Raw genomic sequence first — 13,908 nt, 5'->3', positions numbered from 1 at the left:
AGAGCCTGTCCCTTATCGCCCACACTTATCCCTGCCACACACAGTACCAAAGAAATCTCACTCATACCTCACCATGCATGGTTACAATTCCCTTTGTTCCTTATTACTCTGATTAGCTTATACCAGGAGTAGGCAATTCCGGTCCTCGAGAGCCGGAGCCAGGTCAGGTTTTCAGGATATCCACAATGAATATGTATGAGATGGATTTGCATGTACTGCCTCCTTGAGATGCAAATCTATCTCATGCATATTCATTGTGGATATCCTGAAAACCTGACCTGGCTCTGGCTCTCGAGGACCGGAATTGCCTACCCCTGGCTTATACGCACACACCAAAGAGAGGTAATACAAAATAGAACAGAACCATAGTATTCGCTAATATAGCATATCATATACAAATCTTTTCAGGAAAGTTATAAAATAACAGACAGAAATTGAGGCAGAGGAGAGATAACTTGTAATCCTGGCAGAGAAACATTCTCTAAGACAGGAGAATAGAGATTCTCCTAGGAGGCATTTCCACACCCACACAAAGCACTAAGGAAAGCTAGCACAAATAACACACACTTCTATTAAGACATTAACAAAGAGACAGACAGGGAGAACATATGGGAGTCTGTCCTCTTGGTTGAATAAAATATATCCTGAAACTAGAATGGGAACAGATTCCAATTTGCTGGATTAGAGCCCAGTCTTTATAGTATTTGGTTGCATATTCATTAGCTTGTATGACCTCAGGATCAGAAAATAAACCCTTTCATAAGAACATAAGCATTGCCGCTGCTGGGTCAGACCAGTGGTCCATCGTGCCCAGCAGTCTGCTCACGTGGCGGCCCTCTGGTCAAAGACCAGCGCCCTAACTGAGACCAGCCCTATCAGTGTATCCCTGGAGGGTGTTTTCCCCTATGACAGACTCCGGAAGAGCGTTCCAGTTTTCTACCACTCTCTGGGTGAAGAAGAACTGCCTTACGTTTGTATGGAATCTATTCCCTTTCAATTTTAGAGAGTGCCCTCTTGTTCTTCCTACCTTGGAGAGGGTGAACAACCTGTCCTTATCTACTGAGTCTATTCCTTTCAGTACCTTGAATGTTTCGATCATGTCCCCTCTCAATCTCTTTTTGTTTTTCCTAATCTTTTTCATGATTCCCTCATGTCTCATTGGCTTATGTCATTGCCAACAAATGTAGATTGCCAAATATTGAGAATAATGTGGTAACTACCCCAATGAGATTCAAAATCTACGTTAGCATAAAAAGTAGTCACAAACTCTGAAAGTTTTCAGCAGAAACCCTCTGCCATCTTCAATTCAAGAAGATTATATAGGAGATGTCTTAAGAAGCAATATATTTAAATATTTTATATATGTTTTGTCCTTTTTTGTCAAATCTTATTAAAATCTTTATCGTGAATCAGCACTATACATACTTAGTAGAGAAACATCAGATTTGTGAGTAGAAACTGGATCATAGGGCCTCTTAGAGCACATTCCAGAGCCCACTCCAATGATCCAAGTCTTTTAATCATTTGTTTCTCTCTTCACACTCTCCAATATTTACTTTTTGCTTTTTTTTAAAAAATTCTTTATTGATTTCCCACATATTAACAGTGCAAAATACAAATATAACAACATAATATATCAAGAAAAGCACATTTGTCTTACAAATATACATGAACAACTATTTCCCCCCACCCATCCTCTCAATGACTCAAATATATAATAATTTAATCCCACCCTGGATGTATATGCATAAAGGACCCAAATTAAGATAGATTTATCCCCCTCTCCCTGGATGTGTGTGGCAACAAACAAAAACTACAATACGCCGAGAGGTTGGATAGGCTGGGGCTCTTCTCTCTGGAAAAAAGGAGGCTCAGGGGAGATATGATAGAGACCTTCAAGATCATGAGGGGCATAGAGAGGGTGGATAGGGACAGATTCTTCAGGCTGAAGGGGACAACAGGTACGAGGGGGCATTCGGAGAAACTGAAGGGAGATAGGTTCAAAACAAATGCAAGGAAGTTTTTTTTCACCCAAAGGGTCGTGGACACCTGGAATGCGCTACCGGAGGAAGTGATCAGGCAGAGTACGGTACAGGGATTCAAACAGGGATTGGATGGATTCCTGAGGGATAAAGGGATCGTGGGATACTGAGAGAGGTGCTGGGATGTAACACAGGTATAGAAAGCTAACCAGGTAATAAGTATAGAAATCCAACCAGGTCGTGCATGTGCAAGACCGGAGGGTTAGGACTTCGATGGGAAGATAGGACTCAATGGGAAACCAAGGTGGCCCCTTCTGGTGATTCAGACAGGTCGTGACCTGTTTGGGCCGCCGCGGGAGCGGACTGCTGGGCAGGATGGACCTATGGTCTGACCCGGTGGAGGCACTGCTTATGTTCTTTAAGTTACAAAAGACGTTAACGGATCCCAAACCAGTTTAAACAAATTACTATGCCCCAATATGTCAGCATTCATTTTTTCATATCTATAGCTGGAGCACCAATGCTCATATAAAATAAATTTAAATATGACGGCATAATATTAGGGACTTCACCTTGAAAAAGCAATACATTGTGAAACATGTCAGTGAAATCCGTCCCTGAATATGACCACAATTGAAAAGCCAAATACTGGCTAATATAAATTAAATATTTAAGCACTTTATATATATAAGCACTTTATATGTATGAACTTTAAAACAACACTTAACTTAAAGAAATAGAACTAAAACTTAAATTAAACGATGCAGTGATTATAAAACACATAAATCTCGGTGTAATGAAAGCATTTTGAACACAAAGTGGTGTTACTGATGATTGGGAGAGATTGGAGGGGTATTTTATGACAGAGGGTACAAAATTGCAGTACTCTCGTTATTACAGCTGTTAAGAATATAATAAATATAACTTGTTCTAATCATAAAAAATTTTCAAAAATCTCCCAACATATGAGGTAATATTTAGTTGTCCACTAGGACTTCAGTGCTGTTGGACCATCACTCCCAACACCAAGGGCAAAACACAACTGCTGGACTTTTTGCCACCTAATAACATTGGTTTATAGTAAGAAAGTCTGAGGCAGTCTTATTTATTATCAGCAGTTAATTATAAAGAGAAATATAGTCAGGACCAAGCTTTAAAGAAGAGAAAAGAAAAACAGAGAAGAAAAATGCCTGTGTTTTGTATGAGTTATATGAAGTAAGCACCTTGATTTCAAAACAGTGCTTTTGTTTGATTAATTGTGTTTTGTATGACTACATTCTTTAGGTAACTCTGATAAGGTTCAGTGTCTTGGTTTCAAACTATTCTGCACTATTCTCAATTAACTCCTTCCATACCATAAGAACATAAAAATAGCCGCTGCTGGGTCAGACCAATGGCCCATCGTGCCTAGCAGTCCGCTCCTGTGGTGGCCCTTATGTCAAAGACCAGTGCCATAACTGAGTCTAGCGGACGTCTTCATCAACTTGTCGACCAATACTCCCAAGTCTCTTTCCTGGAGGTCTTTCCAAATACTGTACCGGCCATCCTCTATTCGTGTATAAGATTTTTGTTACCAAGATGCATCACCTTACACTTATCCACGTTAAACCTCATTTGCCATGTCGTGGCCCATTTCTCCTAGCCAAGCAGCTAGGAGGCCGACAACAATCACAGTGGAATCCATCTGAATCTGTATTAAAAATCCATTACAGATGTCTTTGAATACCGCTCTGAATTGACTCTCCAGTCATTAGTAGCAGTATAGAAGATTGCAATAAAGATAAAAGATAAAGATCACTAACCGCAGATCAGCAATTTCATGCTTGGACCAGGTGATTTATCATTCTTTAACTTGTCAATTTGGCTCAGTGCATCTTCCAGATTTACCAGGATTTCTTTGAATTCCTCTGAATTGACACTCTTGAAAAATATTTCTGGTTAACACAACATATATCATTTATTTATTCAATTTTTCAATTTATTATTTATTTATTCAATTTTCTATAACGTTCTCCCAGGGGAGCTCAGAACGGTTTACATGAATTTATTCAGGTACTCAAGCATTTTTCTCTGTCCCAGTGGGCTCACAATCTATCTAATGTACCTGCGGCAATGGGAGGGGGGGGGGGGGAGGGAGGATTGTGACTTGCTCAGGGTCACAAGGAGCAGCGTGGGTTTGAACCCCAAACCCCAGGGTGCTGTAGCTGTAGCTTTAACCACTGCGCCACACTCTTCTCCCTACTACTTTCTGAATTGCAGATACCTTGTTCTATGTGATTTTCAAAAGATAAAACCAGCACATTAACCATTGAATTTAGAATCAGTTAAAATCATGCAATAATCATTTTCCAAATTTACTAAACAAATAAGTTTTCATTAATCTTCTAAAATGAATGTAGTTGTATTCCTCCAATAAATAAAATTTATTATTTACCGAATAAGAAGACGCCTGGAAGAGAAGAAGGTGTAAATGAGATTGAAAGAGAAAAAAAAGAGGAAAAACTAATGCAATAGATTTCGCAAATGTGACTGCTCTACTTGAACAAACAATAACGTCTGATACGGATAGAGCAACGCTCTTAGTATCATTTGTTTTTGAGCAAGATGTAAATATGATTATGAAATTGTACTTTAAAAACTCTCAAAAATTATTTGGGGGACAGAAAATATGGATATACCCTGATGTTGCTAAGACTACACAAGAACGGAGGAAAGAATTTCTTTCTATGCGTCAACAGACTATAAATATGGGAGCAAAGTTTCTTTTGGCATACCCCTGTAAATGCTTGGTCAGCTACTTAGGTGTTAAATATACTTTTTTCTCTCCTAATCATTTGAAGGAATTTCTAGATGTTAAGAAGATCATTAAGGATTGAAGGACATGGTTGTAAAGGGCGCTTGATACATAAGCCTATAGGTTTAATTAATGCCTCTTAATTTCCTCTCATAAATTATTTTTGCTTGCCCACCCCCCATATTTTATGTTTTTCTGAGCTTTTTTTTGACTTTTTTTATATTTTAAATTCAAAACTGTGCAAATAGCATTAACATTTGTGCAAAAATGCAAGGAGTCAAGATCGTGCAAAATAGCTGTGCAAAAGGCAATATAACTTATATAAAAAAAATATTAAAGCCATAGCTAAGCACTTATCTTTCAGCTTGACATTAGCTAGTAGAGCAGCATAAAGATACTGCCGCTTTAGCCCCGTGTATCGTATCAAGAGGCTTCCTCAGGGTTTGTAAGATACGGGCTAGAAATAAGAACACAACAAAGATGGTAAAAGTTTTGTTCATATTACTAAATTCAAGAATAAAGCACAGCGTACTTACTTTTAGCTTACCAGTCAAAGTGTTGTAGTACAACCTCCATTAGAAAATGGCGCTTATATTAGCAAAACGCCAACACATGCGCAGTAAGATGTAAACATTTCTACTATTCTCATTGGATGAAAAGTTCCCGCTCTCGTTTGAGCAGCAAAATTATGTGAACCAGCTGACTTATTTAAAAGGCATATATATTAAATAAAAACTGACCAATCTAATGTGGTGTTGAGGCCAAAGGGGTGCATGCTTTTAAGGGAATAAATCCATCTTAGCTCACGTTGTTTTAATCTTTTTACTCTGTCACCCCCACGTTGGACCTTTGGTTCATGGTCAATTACTAGACATCGAAGGTCACAAAAAGTATGTTTAAAGGAAGCACAATGTTCAACTATGACCTCAGAACTTCTTTCACGTTTAAGATTGGACTTATGCTTGCACATTCTTGTCTTAATGTCTCTCGTAGTCATGCCCACATATAATAATTTGCATGGGCAAATGATGACATATATAACAAATGTCGTTCTGCAATTTGTAAAATGTTTCAAATCATACTGCTTGTTGTCCGAAGGATTGGTAAAAATTTTTGTTTGCACCGTAATCTCACAGATACTGCAGGAATGACATTTAAAATGACCTTTGACAGTATAAGATGTTTCTTCTTTTCTTATCGTGGATGGACATAAAATCTCTTTATGATAAAGGTGAGGCTTTGTGCCGGGTGAGATCAAGGGGTTTCTGGCTCAGGTGGTGATGCCTTCCCTTGCATTGGGGGGAGACGTCTCAGTTGTCTCTGCCGATTACTTTGGAGGAGGTGCAGGAGGCCCTGAGACCCTCCTGGTTGAGTCATCACCAGGGCTTGATGGTTTTACTAATGCTTTTTATAGGCATTTTCAGGGTATAATAGCTCCTATTTTAGTAAGAGTCTTTAATGGGTTAGGTGATGAGAAGCAATACCGTAGTTCTGGTGGTTGGCAGCGGTGACTTTGTTGCTTAAGCCTGATAAGAGGGGTGATGATTGTGGATCATATAGGCCGATTGCGCTGTTGAACTCTGATTATAAGATTTTTACTAAAGTTTTGGCCCAAAGATTGCAGCGAGTCCTGCCCACATTGATACAGGTAGAGCAAGCCTTTGATGGAAGGCCTTTGATAATAATAAAATGGCCCTGCATCTGATTTGGCATGCACAACAGCAAAAGCTTTCTGCATTAGTACTTCCATTAGATGCAGAAAAGGCCTTCGATAGAATGAACTGGGATTTTTTGTTTGAGGTCTTGCTTAAAATGGGGTTTGATAATTTCTTTCTGCTCCCCCCTGTCCTGATTTAAGATTAACGGGTTCTTGACAGCCGGTGGAATTATGTCGGGGAACTAGGCGGGGGTGTTCCCTGTAGCCGTTGCTGTTTGCGATTGCCATGGAGCAGTTGGCTTGTCTGATTCGGCAACGGGAGGAGATAGGTGGTCTGAAGGTGTGTGATCATTCTTATAAGATTTTATTGTTTGCTAACGATGTTCTTTTGTTTCTTAGAGACCCGGAAGTGTCCCTTCTACATTTGCTACAGGTGTTGGAGGCGTATGTTAGAGTATCAGGCTTTAGGGCCAATATAGAAAAATCGTAAATTCTTAATTTACTTCTACCGGTGCAGCAGCTTCAGTCGCAATTTGCCTTTCGTTGGGCATGTAAATCCATAAAGTATTTAGGCATTCAATTAACAAGCCCCGCCACATTGTATGCAGCTAACTACTCCGCTCTTCAACACTGTTTGTTTCTAGAATTGGATAGATGACATTGGGGTGTCACTGCCTAAGTTATTATATCTTTTTACGGCTCTTCCAATTGCGATTCCGGATGGGTTCTTCTGTTGTTTGAATCGAAAAGATTTTGCTTATGTATGGAAACCTAAACCTCCAAGGGTGCAGAGTGCCCTTTTGTTTCAGACAAAATATAAGGGAGGAATGGGAGTCCTCAATTTTCTCCTTTATCACCATGCAGCTCTATTATTAAAAGTGGCTGCCTGGATAGGCTGTGAGGACCGCCCCTGGATGCTTTTGGAGCAGGTTTTTATACCGGGGATCTCTTTGTGGAGATTAGCTTGGGCCCCCATGTCCATATTGCATTCTTATCTTACAGTGAGTAACCCCTTTCTAAAGGTGATTCTTACTACCTGGTACAAATTGGGAAGGAAAATATTCCTGGAGCGTAGATGTTTTTGGGTTGAACCCTATAAGTATTTTGTCTGGATTTGTCCTGGGGTGTGTGTGTGTGAGGATCCTATTCGATATCGATAGGTCTAAGCGGGGTTGCTTGGGTGGGTCAGGTGTGGAAAGAAGAGAAAGTACTTTCCTTTGCTCACCTATAGGATGAATATGGCCTGTTGCACTCTGATGTTACCTTATGCGCAATTGCGACCTTTTTTTTTTTATATGAAGAGGCTTATTGGGATTTGGTGTTGGGTGAAACTAGACTGGAAATTACTTTGCGGAGGGGCATAGGGCAGGGAGGTATGTGTTGGAGGGGTTGTGGAAAATTAGTCTTTTCAGCATATGTGGTGGTCCTGCCCCAAGGTTAAGGATTACTGGAACATGGGCAGATAGTTGTCCAAATCATAGGGAAACATTTCCCTATTTTAATTGAGGGTTGTTTGCTCAATGCGCCTATACCTGGATACACTCCTCAGGAATATCAGCTGGCCCTTTTTGTGATCATGCTAGCAAATTGACGGTGATGCGCTGGATGCGTATGGGGCCCTACCAGAAAGTATGGACCAATTATGTAACTTGGAGGGCTTCCTTACTCCACTCTGGGTCAGATAGGTCACAGGGGAGGGGGATTTCTCTGGTTCTTCAGGGGGGATTTTTGGTTTAGGGAGTTTTGGGTCTGTGAATGGGGTGTGGTTTGGTTTTTTGGGGTGGTTGGGAGTTAGGGTGGGTAATGAGTTTACAATTTGCACATGGATTAGGTGTTTCTACTGGGTATGCTTTTGTTATAGGAGCTTTATATTTGCAAGGAGATTTCTGTTAGTGGTTAGCCTGGTTATATTTGAGGGGCTCCATGATCTTTTGGCTGTATTAGAGTTTTATATGCTGGTGTTTGTTATGAAATTTTGTTGCTCTCTATGTTTTGTATTTTATACCAAAAACTCTCAATAAAAATTTAATTAGAAAAAAAAAAGAATGAATGCTCTAGAAAAAGAGGCCAGGATATAATTCTGTAAGAGGTAAGAAGCAACATCAGGATGGGTTTTGCCATGGTGGATGCATCAAATGGTCTCCAATTGGAGGAGGCAGAGACAAATGATAACAGAATATTAAAAAGCCTTAGATAAGCCTGGAAGATTCTTACTTGTGAACAGGTAAGGTGAAAACTAATAAATCAACTAGAAGATTTTTAGATTTGAAAAATTAACATATAAACTGAATCCCAGGTTGTTGAGTCTCACATTATAGTTCATTGCTAATACTCTCATAACACTTGAGTAGCGCCATTGCCTCTGAACTGACATCTCTTATCTTTGGAATGGGCGTGGGTAAGATTTGAATCTCTCTACTTGTGCATATACTCTTCCAACGTTTCAAGAACAATGTGCTAACTAATGTGAGCTTATCCCTCTTGTTGTCAATTTCAGAAGTACAGCTTCCTCTCAAGAAGGATGGAATAACATCAGAAGGAACCACACTGGAGGCACTATTGCGTGGAGAAGGGCTTGAGAAGAAAGATATGAGAGATGAGGATACTTTACTGGAGATTCAGGTAAAGAAAAGAGGACCAGAGCCATTGAGGAAATACAATGGCGGACTTTTGAATAGAGAATGTCACGGGGATAAATTTTTTCCCGTCCCCGCGGGAACTCATTTTCCCGTCCCGGCCCCGCGAGTTCTTTTTCTGTCCCTGACCCATTCCTGCAAGCTCTGTCCTCATCTTCACAAGCCTGAAGCACTTTAAAATCATGTGTTCGAGGCTTGTGCAGTTAAGGCAGAGCTTATAGGAATGGTGCAAAGACAGGGACAAAACTCATGGGGATTGGGACGGGAAAAAATTTGTCCCCGTGTCATTCTCTACTTATGAACCTCTTCTCGATTGACTCTATGCTTTCTTCAGAGCTCTTTATGTGCAGCCTTCTTAATTTTTTCTTTCCTAAATTACAAATTATGGGGTCCTTTTACTAAGGCGCACTAGCCATTTTAGCGTGCACTAAACACTAACGCGTCCATAGACTATAATGGCTAGCGCACCTTAGTAAAAGGACCCCTATGTGTTGTGCAATGTTTTAAATTCTTTAGGTAAAATCAAGATTTCCTTTGTCTTCCTACATTTCTATTTGTTCAGCTGTAATTTGGCTTTACTAATATGTTCTTTTTTTTTATTGGCTTTCTCATAGAGTTCAGATGGCAGATACATCCTGCCAGACCATCTTTTACCAAGATATCTGCCTACAGGTCTCTGATGTTCGACTATTGCCTAGTAACTAAGTTGAAGTTTTTCTTTTCCGAAATACAGAGGGTATTAGAAAATGACGAAAATGCAGATGAATTAAATGAAGATGAGGATATGGAAGAGGACGTCCCGAAAAAAAAGTGCAGGAGAGGCCGAGTAAGTACGAGAGCAGGCGAGAATAATCCAACAGTACTCTGGCTCAGTGTTTTCCAACTTCTTCAAGCCAAGTTCACCCTAAATCTAACAAATATCAACTGAGTACCCCCAACCACTGGCTGCCCAAGCTCTGCCCCCCATCAGTAATTGTAATGCAATTTCTTCCATTCATTTTTCATATACACACAATATACACAGCAGATATAAATTCTCAAAACTGACACATTTCAAACACTAAACTGAAAATAAAATCATTTTCCCTATCTTTGTTGTCTGGTGATGTTTATTTTTTTTATAATCTTTTCCCAGTTTCTGGTTGCACTTCCTTCTGTCTATGTTCTTAACTGTGTTTACAGGGCCTTCTTATCCATTGACTGTTTTTCCTCCTTCACTTTCTGTCCTGCATTAAATTTTAACATTCAACTTTTTCCATTTTTTCTGCTTTCTTCTCAAAATCTACTTTTTCATGTCTTCCCTTCCCTCCCTATTTCCAAGGTGTGGCATCTCTTTCCTTCCCTGCCTCCCCCTCAGTAGTCCGACATCTCTCTCCTTCCCTCCTTCCTCCCAGTGGTCCAACATCTCTCTTCTTCCTTTCCATCCTTCCCACAGTCTGGCATCTCTCTCCTTCCTTTCCATCCTTCCCACAGTCTGGCATCTTTCTCCTTCCTTTCCATCCTTCCCACAGTCTGGCATCTCTCTCCTTCCCCCCTTTTATTTCTCCCTTCCTCATTTCTGCCATCTGCAATCCAACATTCTCCCTCCTTTCTACCAGTCCAACATTTCTTTCTCTCTGCCTCCTCCACACTTCTTCTCCTCTGGTCCTCATTCCCTTCCCCATCCAACATCTCTCTCTCCCTTCATGAGTACAGCACTTTCTGCCTCCTGCACGCTTTATCTCTTTCTCCTTGCCCCTCATCCCCCAGTCTATCTCTCCCCAACCCCATTCACAGCTAACATGCTCTCACCCCATGCACTATGTCTCCCTCTCCTCCACCCCATGCCCAATTCTCCTTCTCTCATCACTCTCACTCCTGCAACAATTTTCCTTCCTTCCTTCCTACTAATGCTCTCTCCCCATGTACCATCTCACCCTTCCCTCCAGCGTGCAGCACCTTTCCATTCCCTCCTATTCTCCTTCAAATCAGCAGTACCTTTCCTTTCCTCATGTCCAGGAATACCTTTTCAACTTTCCCCCTCCCCTTCACTATGTCCAGTGGTACCTCTCCTCTCCCTAGCGGTAGCTCACTGTGTGCTTTTAACTTCCCCATACAGCTGCCACTAGCGTTAGTTTAGGCACGGTTTCTTCATGCAGCCTCGGGGCTTATGCTAGTCCGGCCCACCTCCGATGATGCAACTTCCTTTTTTGTCAGAGGTGGGCTGGCCTAGCAAAGCCCCCAAGGCTGCCTCATGGAATCGCTGGCTAAACTAAAGCTAGCAGCAACTGTGGGGAAGTTGAAAGCAAACAGTGAGCTGCCGCTGCTGGTCCAGGGGGGAGGCTGGGAAGAGAAGACGAGGAAGGCGGGAGATAAGCGATGGCAGAAGGAAGTTGGGAGGCATACAGTGCCGGCGCCACATACCCCCTGGGGTACATGTCTTGCGTGTTGAGAACCTCTGCTCTAGCTCAATGCTAAAAAGGGAGTTCTTCAAAGCAGCATGGCATTGCTAAGCGAGATATTCTTTATATAAACTTTCATGTACAGAACAGAAAATCATAGAAGTAACATTTTAGTATAATGTAAGATACTAGTAATTTGGAAGTTAGGAAAAAAATATTTAAGAGCATCTGCTTGGCTAGAATGATTAGAGGCTGTTTTGAATTGCATTTGGCAGTGAAAACAAAGGATCTCATCACAGGAAGTAATGAGGTTTAAGGAAATTTGTACTGAGCACAAATGACATGGTGATTTCCAGAATGGGGGTAAGTCTAGAACTAGGCACTTGGTAGGAGCTTATGCTAGATAGGCATCTATACAAGACTATAGTTGACAACTTTCCTTTATAGCAGGGGTGTCCAACCCACGGCCCCATGAGGTATTTCATGCGGCCCTGCTCAAGGGTGATGCAGCATTTTCTTCTGCCACCCCGGGTGTTTACCTTCTTGTTGGCTCCCTCCTCCGTCTTGCTACAGTGTTCACTCAAAGCTGCAGGCAGAGGCTCCCACGTGCCTCCTGCAGCTGACCTGGAAGCGTTCCCTCTGATGTCGCGATGTCAGAGAGAAGGCTTCCAGATCAGCCATGGGAGGCACTTAGGAGCCGCTGCCCACGGCTTTGAGTGAACACTGCAGCAAGCTGGAGGAGGGAGCCGGCAAGAAGGTAAACACCTGCCGCACAGAAAGGAGGGAGGGTGAAGGGTGTGTTGGGACAAGAGAGAGAGGGAGCAGAAGCAGAACAAATGATGGAAGGAAGGAGGGAGGGAGGAGCATGATCTTAGGACACAGAATGAAGGGAAAGAGGGAGGGGAGCATGAGCCATAAGATGGAAGAATGGAGGGAGTGAGAGAAAGAGATGCTGAAGTGAGGGAGAGAATAGAAAGGGAGAATTGAGTTTCTGCGAGAAAGAGGGAAAGCGATAGTGCACATGGGGAGATGAAGAAAGAGAACTGTTGAGCAGAGAGAGGAGGGAGGGAGAGAGAGAGAATTATTGGACATGGTGGTAGGAGAGGAGTGAGGCAGAGATGCATGGGTGTGGAGAGAAAGGAGAGAACATTCTGGGCCAAGGAAGTCTCCTGGACTGTTTTTTTTGTTTTGTTTTGTTTTTTTAGTACAGAGGGGGGAGGGTATTTAAAAGAAGTGCCAGATCGGGGGTGGGGGAGAGCTTAGGGGGCCTGAAACAGAGGACAGAGAGACAGATGGTAGGCAATGGTCTGAAGGGAGAGAAGTTGGACCTGGGGTGGTGTGGAGGAAGAGGGAAAGAGATACTTGAAGGGAGAACTGTTGGGAAGAGAAAGGGAGAATTGGTGGACCTGGGGAAGGGAGGCAGGCAGGGGGAGAGATGGGATGGGGGGCAGTTGGGAAGAGAAAGGGAGAGAAGTTGGATCTGGGGATGGAAGGGGGGGAGGGATAAATGTTAGGCCTGTGGATGGAAGGCAGAGAGATGCAGCATCTCTCTTTTTTCCCCCCTCCATTTTGTTGTTCAGCATCAAGGGGGGGAGGGAAGAACAAAAACAGAAATGAGAGGGAGCAAAATGTTGGACCATGGGGATAGAGGAGGAGAGATGGATCCATGGGAGGGCAGGAGGGAAGAGAGCTGGGATAAGAAGATGCTAGGCAGGGGATAGAAAGAAAGGGACAGGGAGTTATAGCCTGACCAGTGGAGAGAGGGAGGGGTATTCTGAAAGTGGTGAACCATGTGGATGAGGTCAAAAGGGAGATCACAAGATGAGTGAGAGAGCAGTGAGTACAGTGGTAGAAATGGTAATGGAGAATAGGTAGAAGGAAATAGGAGACTGGGAAAGTAGTGAGATGGGAAATGGGAAAACTAGGGACTGAGAGAAGATGAAGAATTGAGAGGTAGCTGAACATTTAAAAAAAGGGTGAGAAAGAAGGCAAGATTTGAGTGGACAGAGGCAAAAAAAGAGAGAAAAGTTAAGAAAGCTGAAAGGGAAAAATCAATAAGTTGGAGATAGGCATAAGGAGGAAATGGAACGAGAGAAGAGGAGAAAAAAATGGACAGCAGACACTGGAAAGAGAATTAGTTGAAGATAGACAAAAATCAGAAAGAGAAACTGGGACCAAGATGATGGAAAAACAAAACATCCAGACAACAAGGTAGAAAAAATTGTTATATTTTGAATTTATTAACTGGAATATGTTAGCTTTGGGATATGTGCATCACAATTAGTTTTGTATTCAGTGGCGTAGTCATATACGGCTGATTTGGGGGAGGGACTGGAGCCCAAAAAAATTTCTCCCCGCCTGAGTGCAATTTATAAATACTTGAGCTAGTGGGGATTTCCAAGCCCTGCCAACTGAAGACATCTTCCTCCAGTCTGGCAACTCAAAATCTCCAAGCTTT

General features: G+C 42.0%; 1 protein-coding gene across 7 annotated transcripts in view; it reads left to right on the top strand.

Annotated features, from left to right (window-relative positions):
• The window catches only part of DPF3 (double PHD fingers 3), a 419,567-nt gene that overhangs the window by 286,356 nt on the left and 119,303 nt on the right, over window positions 1-13,908 (top strand). For all 7 annotated transcript variants that reach the window (XM_033952007.1, XM_033952009.1, XM_033952011.1 and 4 more), the window contains 2 exons: window positions 8,931-9,055; window positions 9,803-9,895. In XM_033952007.1, the coding sequence (XP_033807898.1) occupies window positions 8,931-9,055; window positions 9,803-9,895 (218 nt within the window). The remainder of the gene's footprint in view (window positions 1-8,930; window positions 9,056-9,802; window positions 9,896-13,908) is intronic.

This window comes from Geotrypetes seraphini, chromosome 7, assembly GCF_902459505.1.
Source record: "Geotrypetes seraphini chromosome 7, aGeoSer1.1, whole genome shotgun sequence".
Classification (NCBI taxonomy): domain Eukaryota; kingdom Metazoa; phylum Chordata; class Amphibia; order Gymnophiona; family Dermophiidae; genus Geotrypetes; species Geotrypetes seraphini.
The sequence above is the reverse complement of the archived record's forward strand: the minus strand, read 5'-3'. Positions and strand labels throughout refer to the sequence as shown.